Source organism: Nematolebias whitei, chromosome 16, assembly GCF_014905685.2.
Source record: "Nematolebias whitei isolate Nwh7 chromosome 16, NemWhi1, whole genome shotgun sequence".
In the NCBI taxonomy this organism is placed as follows: domain Eukaryota; kingdom Metazoa; phylum Chordata; class Actinopteri; order Cyprinodontiformes; family Rivulidae; genus Nematolebias; species Nematolebias whitei.
This window is the reverse complement of record NC_056513.1, coordinates 32749350-32767681: the sequence shown is the minus strand read 5'-3', so window position 1 is coordinate 32767681 and position 18332 is coordinate 32749350. Positions and strand designations below refer to the sequence as shown.

General features: G+C 44.3%; 2 protein-coding genes across 3 annotated transcripts in view; both read left to right on the top strand.

Annotated features, from left to right (window-relative positions):
• The first annotated feature begins 306 nt into the window (after positions 1-306).
• LOC119423170 (small ubiquitin-related modifier 2) lies at positions 307-5269 on the top strand. Of its 2 annotated transcripts, XM_037690582.1 has the most exons (5): positions 307-450; positions 1177-1308; positions 1410-1481; positions 4676-4737; positions 4843-4920. In XM_037690582.1, the coding sequence occupies exons 1-4, from the start codon at positions 430-432 to the stop codon at positions 4691-4693; spliced, it is 243 nt and encodes an 80-aa protein (XP_037546510.1). In that variant the 5' UTR covers positions 307-429; the 3' UTR covers positions 4694-4737; positions 4843-4920. The 2 variants fall into 2 exon arrangements, with proteins under 2 accessions (XP_037546510.1, XP_037546509.1); XM_037690581.1 differs by lacking the exon at positions 4676-4737 and having other exon boundaries at positions 4843-5269.
• Positions 5270-6401: 1132 nt separating this feature from the next.
• jpt1a (Jupiter microtubule associated homolog 1a) overlaps positions 6402-18332 on the top strand; it is a 60973-nt gene continuing 49042 nt past the window's right edge. The window contains exon 1 of the mRNA XM_037690580.1: positions 6402-6616. Coding sequence (XP_037546508.1) covers positions 6561-6616 — 56 coding nt within the window. The 5' untranslated portion in view covers positions 6402-6560. The remainder of the gene's footprint in view (positions 6617-18332) is intronic.

Genomic DNA, 18332 nt, shown 5'->3' with positions numbered 1-18332 from the left:
GACTTAATTATTCATTATTTCAAATAAAGAAACACAATACAGGAAAATGTGAGCACTGTGGACAAGATGAAACTATTCAACATGTGATACTGGAATGTCAGAAATATGCAGCAGAACGAAGATTTATGAAGAGAGAGTGTGAAAAGATAAAAGAAAAACTTAATATAATAGATGCACTACAACACAACTTGGAGAGCAAACATATACAAATTATAATTAGATATTTTAAGAAAACAAAGTTGATTAATAGAATTTGAGATATATATAGTTTACTCACACATTACACATAGAATTATACCATGATGAACCACACTCCATACCAGTGGTGGCGGTAATGCACACCTACAGTTTTTTGCCAACCGCCATTAAACTCATCAAGAAGAAGAAGAAGAGTCAGACGCACACAGACTAGACTCAGCAGCTGTAGCGATGGCAGACGAGAAACCTAAGGTTAGGAGCGGACTACGGTTTATTGTGTTTGCTGTTTGCACACTCAATGTAGAAGGGATACTATGGAAAACATTATTGGGGCCAGTTCGTCAGAGCTGTTCTATTACAAAGAGTGGTTCAAACGCCTTGCTATCGAGTTAGCCAACTAGCAAGATAGCGGGTAAAATTAGCAGAATAGGCTAGCTGGTGTCCTGAGCCTTTGAATGAAATTTAAAAAAAAAGCGTTGTATTCCGTGTGGACACATTAATTCACATATATCAATACAATGCTTACTAAATGACGATGTGCTTGTAATTCGAAGTGACTGTAATATATGCCTCGGTGTTTTAAGCGACACGATGTAAACCATTAATCAACCGGCCTGTTCGACAGGAGTACGGTCCAATTTTAAACACAACCCTCATTTATGTACGTGAACAGATACAATCTTTTATTTGAAAGCTCAAATCAAACTCCTCTGGATACAGTATTATATCGAAATCTATGTTAACGTGCTAAAATCGTATTTTGTGTGTTGAAGGCCATTGACCGCAGTCGTTAAATGCTAAAGCTAACTCGGGGGTATTATTTCCGCTCTTTTTGAGCAGTTACGGATAAATTTGCGGCTATCACGCCACCCCAAATATATTTTGCTCCAATAGTATTCAGTTTGTAACTATATTTGAGTAGTGGTTGGAGGATTCTTGCAGTTGATCAGGAAGTTTTAAAGGTACTTGTCTTTTCAGGAGGGAGTGAAGACTGAGAACAATGAGCACATCAACCTGAAGGTGGCAGGCCAGGATGGCTCAGTGGTGCAGTTCAAAATCAAAAGGCACACTCCTCTCAACAAACTCATGAAAGCTTATTGTGAACGGCAGGTAAGACCAGTTTTTTAACATGCTGCACTGTTCACTTGTTTGTTCCCTTTAAAACGTTTGGTTTTACATATTTCACTGTTTTCTTCTGTCCTCCTTCTCAGGGACTGTCAATGAGGCAAATACGATTTCGATTTGATGGTCAACCGATCAATGAAACAGACACACCTTCACAGGTAAGAAGTACATTTCAGCTTGCATGCAGTTTGTGTACATTCACTAGCGCTGCACAACATAATTGGTTGCCTTTGTAATATCAGCGAGTGTACGTCAGTACTGCAAAGGACTATTTGGACTGCAAGAAATCATACACCATGATTTCAAGTACAGTGCATTCCTGTTCTGCAGGTTACCTGAAGCATTACTACCTTATCAGCCAACATTAAGGCAAAACACATTTCAAAGATACTAAAAACTTCAAATAGTTCCTGCATTAAATGTTTTTCATGCTGCAGAGTGACACAGGGCAGTAATTTACAGTGAAATTCAGTATGTACCAAGAGTTTAAATTTGACTTTACACAACCTAATAAATGCTTTGAGCAAAATAAGTTTAGCTTTATCTGATTATAGCAAACAAAGACTAAAGTTATGAAACCAGAAGTTGCAACACATACAAAACAAAGCACAACTAGCTTTAAGCATTAACCTTTAATTTAACCATTAAACATATAATGTATTTATGACAACAATGGAGGATTTATTGCAGTTACCTTCGTACTGATGAACATGAGGTACTTCAAGGTCAAGGTGTCTTTATTGTCATCCACACCACATGTGGTGGGACGAAACTATGTACACAGGGTCTCAGTTACATACAACAAAAATACAAATTGTAAAGAAAAACGGTAATAAGATCTAAGATATGAACTAAGAAATATGCTAAACTAAGAATAAACTAATCACTGTTTTATTCAGCTGCTCATGGGGTCAGCTGCCAGCCTTTATCATCTTTTACATTTTTCCAGACTTTGTTTAGGTTTTGGAAATTGAATAAACTGTTCCACTCTTTAAACGCTCAGGGTTGTACATGTCTTAATTATATGTTCCCCGCTGAAAGTTTGACCATTTTTCCTGATGATTTTTCACGAAATCCCTCTGACCACAAAGCGTTGGTAATGCAAAACCCTGACAATGTTGTCTGAAGAAAAGGGGCTGCAGCTCCTGCAGGTAAGGGGCGTTTCACTTCGGGACAAATTGTGATCACTAATAGGTCTGTTGCTGGCAATCCTACTGGGTTGATTGACAGACGGGATCATGTCAATTGATATTGTCATTGCAGAATAGAATTAAACATTAATATCACACTTTACAGGTTTTTATAATATTGTGCTGCCATCACACCCACATTTTATTATTTCTGTGGTTTTCAGACTTAAATTGACCTAGATGGTATGCTGTGAATTTGATGTTATTTGGCAGTTCATATCCCAGCTATAGCCTTTCTGGGTGGAGTTTGCATGTTCTTTCAGTGCATGTGTGGGTTTTCTCCAGGTACTCTGGTTTCCTCCCACAGACCAAAAACATGCATGTTAGGCTGATTAGTAACTTTAAATTGTCCCTAGGTGTGAGTGAGAGAGTGAATGGTTGTTTGTCTCTTATGTGTCCCTGTGATGGACTGGAGACCTGTCCAGGGTGTCCCCTGCCTCTCGCACAGTGACTGCTGGATATGACCCGTAAAGGAAGAAGTGGGTAAAGATGATGGATGGATGGCCATTTCTTTCAGTTGTTCCAGTAATTGGGGTCATAAACACTGTTTTTTATTTCCACACAGTTCTTCACAAAACAACAAATTAACAAAAGATAGTTTATTCTTGCCTTTTAAGGGAGCGTTCATGGTTCACAGGTTTCATTAAGTCAAAACAAACAACTGGGATCATTTTGTGTTTGCATCATGTTTAGAGCCCATTTGTCACAGAATCATGTGATGCGATCCGTTAAGTCACATGTAGTATGATAAGTTTGCTTGGCTAATTTATCATAATGTAATTCCTGTGGTAATAACAACCGCTACAACAGTTTACCTTTTTGGGGCGGGTCACCCTGCTGCCCAATTTGGATTCTAGTTTTGACCCAATTAACCACCAAACACACCATTTTGCTTTCCTGACTGCCTCCATCCTGAAGGGAGGTTTTGCTGTCCTGCTCTGAGAGCTTGATGATGTTTGACAAGTTGTGAGCTCAAACTTCAGAACCCAGTCATTATGCTAAATGCATGTAGCAAGATTGGAAAATTGCAGGTGCATTGTGACCTTATAACACCTGACAGTGTCGCTTATAAAACAAAATCTGTATTGGCAGGTTAGACTTTTTAGAGATCGGTGATCGGCCAGAAAACTGCCAACGGTGCACCCTATTCGAGTCTTCTCACTTAAGAAATGAACAGTAACAGAGCAGCATTTTACATATAAAAAGTGCAAACTGAAAACACTTAACAAAACTCAAATTCAAAATCTTGCGGTCATTTGTTAAGAGTCTAAAGATTATTGGCCAAGAACACTGGCTTGTCCACAGTCTCTGGCTTTAACAGAGACTGGTGGCATGAAACAATGTTGCCACCAAAGCTAAATGCCCTTTCTGAAGGAGCACTCGTGGCTGGAATGCAAAGGTATTTCTTGGCCAGCCTTGCCATTCTTGGAAAATTAGCCTGGTGCAGTCTCCATCAGTCCAATGGGTCAGTTTCTAACAGACAAAGATTTGGCTTCAAAGGCAAAGGAGAGGTTCCTCCAGTGGGCGTCTCCTTCCACTTTAAGGAGAGCTGACACAAAATGGCTACCAGTTTCCGCTGTGGCTTTGACCAGAGAGGGTTTTGCAGTAAAATCATACAACACAGCTTTCTTTTACAGATCAGAGAGCAGGCTTAACCCTTTAAAAAAAATTTTTTTTTAGCACAAATGCACTCTAAAGCTGACCAATGCTTACTTTAACTTTCAACAGAAAACAGCATTTTGCGCATGCGTCTGAATACGGCAACAGTATGAGAAGCCAGCCATAGTTAGCATGTAGCTTCGCTACTTAGCTCTTGAAGAAAACAGACTTTAACACAATTTATGCAGTTTTCAACCAAAAAAAAAACCCTGTAACGGTTAAATCCTACAACTCAGATTTTACATCAGACACAGCATTACTGTGGTTAGCGGGTAGAAGACAGATCTCCGTCATAGGCTAAATGTCTACTGGTTCTACCATGTACCGTATATATCGTGCATTTCTACTGTACAAGTGCTTTTTAAACCTTATATTAATAAAAGTGAGAAAGGAAAGGTCATTGAGGCAATGATCAGCTGAAACTCAAAGTAATAAGCCGATGTGGAGTATGTGATGTTGCAGGTCCAAATCCCAAGACTTGAGCAAGGCCTTTATCCCTCTAGGTACTCTGGGCACCTTAAATGGCAAACCTCTGCTCCACATGTGGACCCACATGGGTGATTGGGTAAAAGCAAAGAATCAGTATCCTTTTGGGATTAACAGAGTATAACAAATGCATGTTCACAATTTTTAACCAGTTTACTAACTTTTGATTTATTTTGTCTTACAGTTAGAAATGGAGGATGAAGATACAATTGATGTGTTCCAACAACAAACTGGAGGAGCTTCTCTTTAAAGACTGTTTTCTGTGAACATCCCTACCTCTTTGTCCCTGAACATCTTTTTAAACCTGACCTTCAAATTATCACGACCAGTGTTGACACCATCCAGTGGATTACTAGTACAAAATGCTGAAAGGCAGCAGGACAGTTGTAGACTTTAAGCACACTCATGTTAACCTGTTGAGCTGTGCAGTGTAGATAACCTTTAAGCTGCAGTGACTTTATTCTGCTAAAGATTTTGAACGTTTAGATTCTTTTGTTTTTCTGAGTTGGAAAAAAATTTCAGTTCTTGTTATACTTTGTCAAGTTTTGATTTGGATGGTATTTTGTCATTTAAGCCTGTGTTTTAAATTTGCTGACATATGTTGTTCAAAATGTATTATTGGAATAAATTGACTTTTTTAAACATTCGTTTTTGTCTTCATTAACATGTCTAATTTTATTTTTAGCTGTTTACATATTTCAGTGCTGCTGCATGATTTTTCCACAAAAGTTTAATGTGAAAGTTTAGTGTTTAAAACAGGTTCTTATTATAGTATAGTATACAAAAACTGCAACACATCCCGATAATGTTTTGTATAATGTACATTTTAGCTTGGAAGTTTGACATGGTTTCATCACAACTTAAAAAATGCAGCAGGTAGAAATCTACCCTCTAAACTGATTTTCTTAAAAAGGGTAAATCGTGTCATATGGACCTGTTTCTTTAAGTGAGAAATGTTTTGTCCCCCATTCAGAGGACTTCCTCAGTCTACAGCCTGCCAACTAAATCTTTTTTCATTCAACCTTTATTTAGACAGGTAATCCCATTGAGCCTCGAGGACTCATTTACAAGAGAGACCTGCTTTCAACAAAGAAAGATGACAACAATGGACAACAACAATAAACAATTATAAAAAGTCATATAGCGAGTGCTAAAATTCATTCATTCATTCAACCATCTGTTCCATAGGTAGCCTTCACATCTGTTTCAAGCCAAACTGTTGTTGGAATCTCTAAAGTAGGCTTTTAATACGTGCAAAACACACCCATCCAAAACGATCATGTACAACAAACGTTTTAAGCCATATCGCCAACTTGCTGCTCACAGAAACAGCCTGAGGACTGGTCCAGATGACCCGATTTAACCGTTTCTGTTGTTACCTACCAGGATGATTGAGCTTACAAACTCCTTTTGCTTTAAAGTTTAATACCAAGTAAGATTAAAACAAATTTTATGTAAATTGATCATTAGGATGAGCTTGGTTAAATTGTGGGGGATTACCAGAAGCGCATCAGCCTTCAAATTAAAAGAAGTATATATATATATATATATATATATATATATATATATATATATATATACACACACACACACACGTTTTTTTATTATTATTTTTGTTATGTCATAAAATGACTTGCATTAGAAAAAATAAATCAGTCATAAATGTTTAATTAGTTGATCTGGTTGAATAAGAGTTCAACGCTGCAGTTTGTCATTTAACATTTTTTGAAAATGCTGCAGGAAGTGACGTATCGGGGTCTTGGCTGCTCAGAGACAGGTGGATGCCGATTTTCAGACGCGCTAGCTGTTTCGCACAATAATGAGGCGGTGAAGTGAGAACAGAGGTAGAGTTCGCGTGTTTTCTGGTAGGTTCATTGATAGAATCCGTTGTTTTGTGTCCAAATGACGACCACCACGACATTTCAGGGGATGGAGCCCGGCGCAAAAAGCAGTTCCAGGTAAGAATGCGTCAGTCTGACTGTTCTGAACCTGTTAGCTGCGATTAAAACAAGTTCAGCATCTTCTCGATTTTACATTACACCACATTAAAAACGTTATATTTTATTAGGTAACTGACAGTGTTTAATTGACCATTTTTAATTAAAACGCAGATAGACTGATACCACGCCTTGTTCTGTATTCCTGCGGAAGCGCTTAGCTAGTTAGCATGAGCTCTTTGGCTAGAAGCTGCTCAGCTAACACTACTGGCACCTCTGCAGACCTTTCGCATTTTCGTTAGATTGGCTGTAAGTTTCTCATAAATAGCTTTATGTGTTTATAGTTCGGCAGATCCATCAGCTGGGTGGGGCCTCCGCAGGTCCACATCTGTTGTCAAGACAACCGCAGATGTTAAAGGCTGCCCTGCGTGCTGCCTGATGGAAACCAGATGTTGGAGCTGGCTTCATCTAAATCTGTCAATTTTTATCAGAAATATAAAACCCGTCATGATCTGTTTATTTTACAGAGGTTTCTGAAAGTTGTGGAACAACAAAAGCTTATAACAGTTTAGTTATTGTAATAATAAGTAGTAGTTATTATGGATGGATGGATGGCTAGTAAAATAAAATATATTAGAGCAATAGGTTTATCATTAAAATATATTAGAGTTATATAGGTTTATCATTAAAACTGCTTAATGCTCTAAAAAAAGACTTATGTTGATTTAAAAATCGTGCATGTGTTATATAAAATATATTTCAGGAAGAGGAGCCTGTTGGTAAGGTAGATCTAAAAGACAAGTCTTTACAACTACTACATTAAGAGCATATTTATTTATTTGTGCTTGTTTAGTTGAGATAATCAACATCCGGTCATTTTAAGGGATGTAAAATTTCATAATGATGATAGACAATTTTATATAACCTTCATCTTTTCTCCCTTTTTTGTTACATCTAATCTGTGCAAACAAAGTTACGCAACCCCCCCCCCCCCAAAAAAAAAAAAAAAAACCCCAATAAAATAAATAAATTACAAAGTGTGATGCCTTTCCCCATGCAACCTGGGCTTAAATCCATAGGCCCACAATTATGAGACTGTAGCAGCCCCAAATAAAACAATGCAAATGCTGTTAAAGATAGATATGTTCCAATTATTTAGCTGATATTGGCCAATTTTGTAAACTGGAAATCGGTCAGGCTTGTACCGTAAACATTTGATCGATTACCAAGTAGGTAAAGGAAAATGCAGCTGTTACTACAACCATTTACTGAAAACGTTGGTTACGTACTGTAACCCCAGATTCTATGAGTCTAGGCGTAGCCCTTTAAGGCTGTCGCTGATGGGTTTATCCCGATATGCGAAGCATTGCACTGAAAAATTTAGTCCACGCCCACCTGCTGTGTGGGCCCCACCCGGTCCGTATAAATTACGTTAAGAGCGGGAAATTGGCACCCAAAATAGCTTTTTCTTCAGCCATTTAGGAGCCAGTGAGGCCCGACGCTTAAAGGGCTACGCCTATACTCATAGAATCTAGGGTTACAGTACGTAACCAACGTTCTATTTCGTATAGGCTTCGCCCTTTAAGGCTGTCGCTGATGGGTTAAGGGCGAAGCGGATGTTGTCCTCGCCTCACTGGGTCCGTTCGAACACCGTATGAAGCAGAAGCTTGCCCAAAAAACGTCTTGTCACTCAGCTCCCCATGTGCGTAATTACGCATTGCGTAATTATGTGTGCCATGCACAGACGCATGTTGTGTAACTATGTGTTCTGACTGCATGAACGCCCCGGAAACTTCAACGGGGAGGGAAAAAAAAAAAATGCTGAAAAGAGCCATGAACCAACCGGTTTACGGCTGAACAGTATGAACAGATTAATAATAACAGGAGAGCTGATTATTAATCAAATGAACTGATTGGTAACAATAGTCATGAACTGATAAGTGACAATAGAACCAAAATAACAATCGCAATTTGTGATTGATAACATCTCACACTGTAATGCATGCAGACAGATTTGAGTAAAACGGAGTTCCATGAAACAACAATATTAATTCTGTAACACTAAAGACAGAATGTGTCATGGAACGAGCCGTCACATCATGTAGATAAAAGCGAATGAATGAGCAGGGTGTTGACCACGCGGCCGCAGTGCAAAATGTCCTACATTGTCATACCATTATGCAAGGCAGTCGAAGATGCGATACCCCTGGTGGAGTGTGCTTTGAGTTTGACAGGAGGCTCTAAATCTGATGCTCTGTAGGCTTCAGAAATGGCCTCACACAACCAGTGTGACAAGCGCTGGGTGGATAACGGGCGACCTGCAGATGCATCTCTATAATGCACAAACAAATGTTGACGCATTGCAGCTGTGAACTGATTCACATAACACGTCAACGCCTGCACCGGACAGAGAAGATGGAAAGATGCTTCTTCTTCTGATCTGTGGGGGGGAGGGAAAAACCCCTCCAACGATATCGCTCTTGATTTAAAAGAGCTCGTGATGTTTTTAGGCATAAAAGCTGGGTTTGGTCTTAAATCAGCTGAGTTGCCGTCAGCCTGAATTCTAAGACATGACGGAGCGACAGAGAAGGCAGATAAATCACTCACTCTCTTAGCGGATGTTAAAGCCATCAGCAGGGCTGTTTAAAGAGACAAGAATTTAAGTGGAACCTGATCCAGAGGCTCAAATGGAGCTTTGATCAGGACCTGCAGGACCAGTGTTGGTCTTGGTCCAGAATTGTGCTGGACGCCAAATTTCTGTCCATCAGCTGTTGTAGAAAGGACAGCATGCCACCTAGTGGACATGAGGTGGCCTCTACACCCTTCTCTGTACACCAGCGCTGAAAAGCTGTCCACTTTGATGTGTACAGCACTGTGGTAGATGCAGCACGTGAAACCTGAATTGTGTGCACTACATCCTGTGGGAGACCCATCCTCTCTAAGTGGATCTGTTCAGCGGCCAGACCCACAGGTGCTGGCCTATTTCTGGGTAACTCCTGGTTGCTCCTCCTGCCTCGAGGAGAGCGTCCTCCCTCCATGGCAGTTTCCACGGGCGCCCCGACAGCAGGTGTTGCAGGACTGGGAACCATGGTGCGCTCACGCGTTTGGGGGCCACCAGGAGAGCTGTCAATCCCTCCTCCTGAACTTGGTTCAGGAACCGTAAAATCAGAGGAGGTGGAGGAAAACGTGTACAGAAACATTTTGGGCCATGGGCTGTGGGCAAACGCATCCACCCCCAGCGGTGGTTCGTCTCGCGGGCTCAGAGAAAACCATAATTGACACTGAGCGTTTTCTCGTGTCGCAAACAGGCCCACAGCTGCTATTTCAATCTGAGTCAAAATGCTCCGTCAGAGGATGATTAAAGGTTGTTCTGTCTCCGACAACTTTGAGACAAGAAGAAAACATGGCTGCAGCATACGATAATCGTGCTGAAAGCCAGATTTCTGTCCATCGACTGCTGCAGAAAAGGACAGCATGTTGTCCAGTGGACATGAAGTGGCCTCTACGCCTTCTCTGTACACCTTTTACAAAACGTTTCATCAGCGGATGATTAAAGCTGTTCTGTCTCGAAAATTTTGTGACAGGAAGAGATGGCCACAGTGAACGTTTTACACGAGCTGAACGCCAGATCTCTGTCCATCAGCTGCTGCAGAAAGGATGGCACACCACCTAGTGAACATGAAATGGCCTCTACACCTTTCTCTGTACAGCAGTGCTGAAAAACTGACCACTTGATGTGAACAGCGCTGTGGTGGTTGCAGCACGTGAATCCTGAATCGTACGCACTACATCTTGAGAGAGATCCATCCTCTCAAAAGGATCCGCACAGCGGCCAGACCACAGGTGCTGGCCTATTCTGATTAACTCCTGATCGCTCCTCCCGCCTGGAGGAGAGCGTCCTCCCTCCACGGCAGGTTCCACGAGCACCCCGATAACAAGTGTCGTAGGCCTGGGAACCATGATGCGTTCACGCACTTGGGACAGAGGAGCTGTCAGTCCCTCCTCTTGAGCTCGGTTCAGAAAACCGTGATATCAGAGGGAGAGAGGGAGGTGAAGAAGCATTACGACCACAGGCTGTGAGCAGACACGTCCACCCCTAGTGGTGGATCGTCCCGTGGCTCCATGATAATTATAGTTGACATTGAGCGTTCTCTTGTGTTGCAACACGTCCACAGCCGCTCGCAGGATTTCTGCCTTGTCTGCGCCATAGCTCTGGGTGGAAGGTCCCAGGTCCCTGTGCCGCAAAGGACCGTCTTTGGACATCACATCCGTCCCCTGTTCACAATACATGAGATGTACCCTACTCCAATGGAGAGCAGATTGGGTGTGCCCCACACAGCATCTGTCTCACAATGTGGCACATGGGTTGAGCGCATACACCTACTGCCAGTTATGTATGCAACAGTCACTTGCTGTCTGTGTGAATCAAAAACCCTGATGATTCCACAGCTCAGAGGCAAAGTGTTGATTCACATTCAAAAACCCCTTGTGACACTCCAAAAACATTTAAATGAGCTGCTGTGTGGAGAACCACAGCGCCCCCACAGCTCGTTAAATGTGTGTGCCTTTGTGAAGTCTGACATGTGTGACGTAGGTCTGCTGACGGAAACGGCTGATATCACTCAACCGGTTCACGTGAGTTGCACTGCTGCCACCTGTCTATACAAACTGCTTAACAGCAGCAGATGTCCAGATAAAGCAGACTTCTCCTCCCTACTCTGTGCGGCGGCTGCAGAGCGGCTCGGGTGCATTAATGGAATGTTGTTTCTCACAGTTCAAAATTGACAAATCTAGAATAAATCTCATCTTTCCGATTCGTTGGGACCAGGGAGTGACAAGAGAGAAACCCTGCGTTTTCCTCTCCTTCTGAGACTCTGGAAATTACATTTAAATCAGAATTTCCTGAGCTTCTGCGAGAGGGTACGAGATCTGTTCTAGAAATGACAGAAAACGTCATTAGAGTTCCTCCGCACCGGGGTTTGAGCTGTACTACAGCGTGAATCCCCGGATGGAAACGGTTCGCCTATCCGTCTGGAGCGTGCGCTCATTGCCACTCGTTATAAAGTTATCAAGCGGGCACGCGTTGATGCTGTGAACTCGCATGCATGCTGATGTGAGCTGGTGCGCGCTGAAGGAGAAAGAAAAAACGGGCGCCCCCGAGCATGCAAATCGTTATGCGTTTGCTGATGTTGTGGGACGCAGCTCATGTGTTGTGCTCACGTTGTGTGCAGCTGCTCCATGTAAACGCTCGGGGAGCGGGTGCACAGATGAGCTGACGTGCCCTGAAGAGTCGTTTGTGCGCGCCCTCATTCATGCAACGCCTTAAGCGAGGATTGCCGTGGGAGCGCGCATTTGACGCTGGTGCGGTCAGGAAGCAGCGCAGCGCGCGGCATTGGTGGGGCGAGGTTACCACTGGGCTCGGTCTGCAGAAACACGTTCATTCTTGGCTGCGAATCACGTGAGCTTTTGAGTGATTCCACGAGCTACAGTATTAATTCAGAAAACCTTTGAGGATGAAGGAGCGGAGCCGCTGTGAGGCTTGGGAAACTGTTGACGCTGCGGAAGCGCGCGTTTAACACCACTGCGATGATAACGCGTGTCGCTCCTGCCGAGAGTGAGATACGTTACTGGGCTTGTACCGGGGTCTCACGTTAACGTTGACGTGAACGGCGGGCACTGAGAGCTGCGTGCGCGCTTTCTTAACGCAGCGCCTTATGGGTGAAGGCTGCTCGTGCCACGGGAGCACGTGTTGGCACCACTGGCAGTGAATGAATCAACTTTAAAAGGCTCATTCGTGATGAGTGTGTGTGATGGGGCCGCTTGTCAGATCATCCGTGCTGACAGTCTGGCTAAAAGACACTTCATCATAAAATGATGTTTATTCCACATCTTGTGTCATCAACACATCTTCAGCAAACCAACACCTGGTTATCTTCCCTTGAGCTCTGTTTGTTGTCCTAGAGGGCCCCTTGTTGGCGGAGTCCGGGAAACATTGAACTTCCGGATGCCGAGGACGTCTGACGGGAGGGGCTGGCGTAGCAGAGCTGGGGAGGCGTTGTACAGCCGTGGAGCATCTTGAAATGATCTCTCGCTGATGAAAAGGCCCTCCAACAAAAGCTTCTGCAGCTCTCCTGAGAGGAAGGTGGAGTGATGAGCCAGGAGAACCTCTGGGACCTCGTTCTCCGGCTGCGATGCGGGGCGGCAGACAGCAAAAGAGGTGCACCGGTTGGGGATGACGTCAGCTGCCCTGCAGACGGAGCGTACTGCTGGGGCCGATAGCGTCGTTAGCGAACAGCCGCTACGAGAGCGGAGCGAGCCGAAGGTCAGAGGGCCCACCATCTCTTCCCGCCTCTGAACGTGTACGCCAACAGCGTAACGTGTTGTTCGCTGTGGCCGTCTGGAACGCATGCTGGTGAGCTCAGTTGGAGAGCGGTGTCACCGTCTGGGTTACGCTAACCGGAGGCACGGGACGCTGGTCCACCTGGACATCTTGCTCCGATGAAGCCTCCGTCAGGCTCGGCTCCAGGGGGCACTAAGGGAATTTCCGCTCGATGAACCCCTACTCTGGAGATGGGTGCGGACTGTGGAGACCGGCCCTCCAATCTACTAGGCCTCGCCCGTAGGACGTCCTGTTGGGAAAACGAGGCCAGATGGATCAAGACGGTGAGCTGGAATGGAACCTAGAAAAAACAACCTTCCTGCCGGATCATCCGAACAGGCGGGAAAGGCGTGGGACGTAAAAAAGGGTCCCTTCATGTCAGCCGCCTCCTGGGTTACGCCGGGCAACCCCAGAGGGTGCCGTCGGACGGGAGCGGTGTGATCGCCGATGCGAAACGAGGTAGGATGAGGTGAGCATTCGCTCAGCCCCCCTCCACCGACACTACGCTCTCCAGGAGGGAATGAGCAGCGGGGGGCTGCAGCTGAGCGCCGCCTGTCCCGGAGGAACCATCCTATTCACTCCGAGGGTCGGCGATAAGAGGAAAATTACCAGATGGCGTTGTCCAGCGTGTAGCGACCTGTCACTGAGAAATACTCCTCGTCACTTACCTTGAAACAAGACTGCTCGTCAGCTTCTCCTCGGGGAGGAGAGCTCACCGGGACGACCGGAGATCGACGTGACGGGCCAAGCATTCTTAACAAAGGTTGGTCATCTACACAACTTTCCTTCTTTGTTCTTCTGACAGTGCTATTAGCTTGCTGAAGAAAAAATGGGAGCCGATTTCCCGCTCTTAACGTAATTTATACGGACCGGGTGGGGCCCACACAGCAGGTGGGCGTGGACTAAATTTTTCAGTGCAATGCTTCGCATATCAGGATAAACCCATCAGCGACAGCCTTAAAGGGCGAAGCCTATACGAAATAGAACTACAATGTACATTTCTTAAGCAATAATGCTTTTTGTATATTGTTGTTAAGTGTACAAGCTCTTAAGTGTTGGTAAATAAATGTTTATTTAGGTTGAGTAATTGTTAAATGATAAATAGACCAAAGAAAGTCTTTGTTGAACACTGTCAAAAGCCCTGACATCTGCATCAGCCATGACAACTTTAATTGGTCAACCTCTTGTTAAAGCAACAAGATGGCTGAAATTGTATCCAAGCAAGCTCCCGTTCACTTCAATAACGTGATGTTGCTCTAAAAAAAAGCCTCATCTTCCCTTGCCTTTTCAGTTTTTTTATATCCTAATAGGACAAAAAGAGAATGATTGCTTCAAAAAAAAGCTCTATAATAAAATCATACAACGCTGCATGAGACAGACTAGAATAAAATAAAATAAAAACAATGAGGTGCTCACGCTAACATACATTAATGTTACAACTAGTAGTTGTAATGTTAAAATCAACAACATTTCAAGCAAGGGCCTGCAGGGATGGTTAACCTCAAATAATAGAATGGAAATAACGTTATTGTGTAAAAAATTTAGCTGTATTAAAACGTCTTCTCTTACAGGGCTCTTTCTATTATAAAATAAACAGTTTTTGTTTCAAAATTGCAACTCGTTTTCTTAAAAGCTGACACACAGTAAAATAAACAGGTGGGTGACCGCTTAAGATGTAGTTCAAGATTAAAACAACCTGCCAGACAGCAGAGGTCATTAATGCTCTTTGAGTAATCCAGCTGTGAGCTACAAAATGTCTTCTATTAGGAGAAATAAAACACAGCTTCATGACTGCTTACAATGAGGAAACTAAAATCTCGCACTGAAACTCCCAAGCTGTAAAGCAGCCGTCCTACTGAAAACTTCCGGTAAGATGGCGCCCGTGTACATGGCTTGCAATCCACCTCTGCTGATGGTGTTAGGATTATTTTTGTTTTGTTCGTTTTTTTATCTGTGACATAAACTCACTGCTGATGTATTACCAACAACAGCTTCTGGATCTTCGTTTTTCTGCGGCCAATGTCGCTTATTTGTAACAATAAACAATATGAGCGTACCTCTGGACCCCCTCCTCCCCCCCTGCTGGTGAATGTGCCAGTTTACCTCCTCTGTGCTCCTCACCTCCCTGCCCAGAGATATTGCTTCAGACGCCGGGGAAAACGTGCTGGGCGGCTAGTAAAGCTTAAAGTCCTGCGCGCTGAATCATCCTCTCCAGCTGGTGGTAATAGTTTCCATCGCCAGCTTCCCGTGTGCCCGAACCAGGTAAACAACGGGAGTTGTCTGTGCACGGACCGACCCGGAGGGGCTGTTATTGAAAACCTCCGGCCATTAGCACGCGCAAACTCAACCGCTGCTGGCTCCACTTTGAACAGTATCCGGATATGTTTGGTCAACGCAAGATCTGTTACCAACAAAACTTTTATCCTCAGGGACTACTTTCAAGAGTACGATTTGGACTTTTTCTGCATCACAGAGACTTGGATGTCTCCGGGTGAGTCCAGCACCTTGACAGAATTATTGCCACCGAACTGTCTGTATTTTAACGCACCGCGGCCATCAGGCCGGCGCGGTAGTGGATTATTAACAATATTCAAACCATCCTGATGCATGCTCAATAATCCAGGTAGAAAAAAATCCAAAAAAGTTCAATCTGCTCTTGAAGACCTACAAAAAAAAAAAAAAAAAGGCAAAAAAATATAAAAACGGTTCGTCTCTCATCCAAGAGACTTCCTTAGTCTGAGGTGCTGTTTTCAGCTCACTCTCTTAAATAGCACCTTGATCCACTCTGAGAAGGTGCTATTTAAGAGACTGAGCTGAAAACAGCACCTCAGACTGAGGAAGTCTCTTGGATGAGAGACGTTGGTTACGTACTGTAACCCCAGATTCTATGAGTATAAGCGTAGCCCTTTAAGGCTGTCGCTGATGGGTTTATCCCATTATGCATAAGCACTGAAAAAATTTAGTCCACGCCCACCTGCTGTGTGGGCCCCACCCGGTCCGTATAAATTACGTTAAGAGCGGGAAATCGGCTCCCAAAATAGCTTTTTCTTCAGCCATTTAGGAGCCAGTGAGGCCCGACGCTTAAAGGGCTACGCTTATACTCATAGAATCTGGGGTTACAGTACGTAACCAATGTTCTATGTCGTATAAGCTTCGCCCTTTAAGGCTGTCGCTGATGGGTTAAGGGCGAAGCGGATGTGGTCCTCGCCTCACTGGGTCCATTCGAACACAGTATGACGCGGAAGCTTGCCCAAAAAACGTCTTTTCACTCAGCTCCCCGTATGCATTAATACGCGTTGCGTAATTATGTGCCATGCACAGACGCATGTTGTGTAACTATGCGTACTGACAAAAAACATGAACGCCCCGGAAATTTCCAACGGGGAAAGGATGTTGAAAAGAAGGGGGGGGGGGGGGGCATGAACCAACTGGTTCATGGCTGAGTGGTATAAACAGATCAAAAAACAATGAACTGATTATTGATCAAATGAACTGATTGGTAACAATAGTCATGAACTGATTAATGACAATAGAACCAAAATCACAGACACAACTTGTGACTGCTAACAACATCTCACACTGTAATGCATGCAGACAGAAGTGAGCTTAAACAGAGTTCCATGAAAAACAACAATATTCATTCTGTTAGAGCACTAAGGACAGAATGTGTCATGGAACGAGCCGTCACATCACGTAAATAAAAGCGAATGAATGAGCAGGGTGTTGACCACGCAGCCGCAGTGCAAATGTCCTGCATTGACATACCATTATGCAGAGCAGTCGAAGATGCGATAACCCTGGTCGAGTGTGCTTGAGGTTGACAGGAGGCTCTAAATCTGATGCTTGTCGGCTTCAGAAATGGCCTCACACAGCCAGTGTGACAAGCGCTGGGTGGATAACGGGCGACCTGCAGATGCATCTCTATAATGCACAAACAGGTGTTGAGTTTGACGCATTACAGCTGTGCGCGCTATGTAACTTGTCAACGCCCGCACCGGACAGAGAAGATGAAAAGGTGCTTCTTCTTCTGATCTGTGGGGGGCAGGGAAAAACCCCTCCAACGATATCGCTCTTGATTTAAAAGAGCTCGTGATGTTTTTAGGCATAAAAGCTGGGTTTGGTCTTAAATCAGCTGAACTACCGTCAGCCTGAATTCTGAGACATGACGGAGCGACAGAGAGGGCAGATAAATCACTCACCCTCTTAGCGGATGTTAAAGCCAGCAGCAGGGCTGTTTTAAGAGACAAGAATTTAAGTGGAACCTGATCCAGAGGCTCAAATGGAGCTTTGATCAGGGCTCGCAGGACCAGCGTTAAATCCCACTGTGGAGCAAGTGGGCGTGAAGCAGGCCTGCGTCTCTGAACACCTTTTAGAAACCGCTCCATCAGCGGGTGATTAAAAGCCGTTCTGTCTCCGAACCCTTCGTTGCAGGAAGAGATGGCTGCAGCGTACGTTTTAATCGTGCTGAATGCCAACTTCCTATCCATCAGCTGTTCTAGAAAAGACAACACGCCGCCTAATGGGCGTGAGGTGGCCTCTACACCTTTCTCTGTACACCAGCGCTTAAAAGCCGTCCACTTTGATGTGTACAGAGCTGTGGTAAATGCAGCACGTGAATCTTGGATTGTGCGCCCTACCTCCTGCGTGAGACCCATCCTCTCTAAGCGGGACCGCTCAGCGGCCAGACCCACAGGTGCTGACCTATTTCTGAGTAACTCCTGATTGCTCCTCCTGCTTGAAGGAGAGTGACCTCCCTCTACGGCAGTTTCCACGGACGACCCGACAACAGATGTTGCATGACTGGGAACCATGGTGCGTTCACGCGCTTGGGAGCACCAGAAGAGCTGTCAATCCCTCCTCCTGAACTCGGTTCAGGAACCGTAAAATCAGAGGAAGTGGGGGAAACACGTACAGAAGTGTTTTGGGCCACGGGCTGTGAGCAAATGCATCCACCCCCAGCGATGGATCGTCTCGTGTGCTCAGGGGAAAACCATAATTGACACTGAGCGTTCTCTCGTGTCGCAAACAGGTCTACAGATGCTTTGCCAAACTTCTGCCACGTCTGAACCATCAGGTCTGGATGGAGAGTCCAGTCCCCGTTACGTGGGCCGCCCCTGGACATCACATCTGCCCCTCTGTTCAGAACACCAGGTATGTAAACTGCTCTGATGGAGAGCAAGTTTTGGTGAGCCCAACACAGTAGCTTTGCGCAATGTGTAACATCTGGGCTGAACGCACACCCCCTTGATGGTTATGTACGCAGCAGTCATCATGTTGTCTGTGTGAATCAACACATGTTGATTCTGTAGCACGGGAGCAAAGTGTTGAATCATATTCAGCACTGTGCGACACTCCAAA

Bases quoted from the DNA above. Each gene is read 5' to 3' on its own strand.
- LOC119423170 (XM_037690581.1), top strand. From the start codon at position 430: ATGGCAGACGAGAAACCTAAG. The intron at 1,309-1,409 runs GTAAGACCAGTT...CCTCCTTCTCAG, and splicing joins AAGCTTATTGTGAACGGCAG to GGACTGTCAATGAGGCAAAT. The intron at 1,482-4,842 runs GTAAGAAGTACA...TTTGTCTTACAG, and splicing joins AAACAGACACACCTTCACAG to TTAGAAATGGAGGATGAAGA.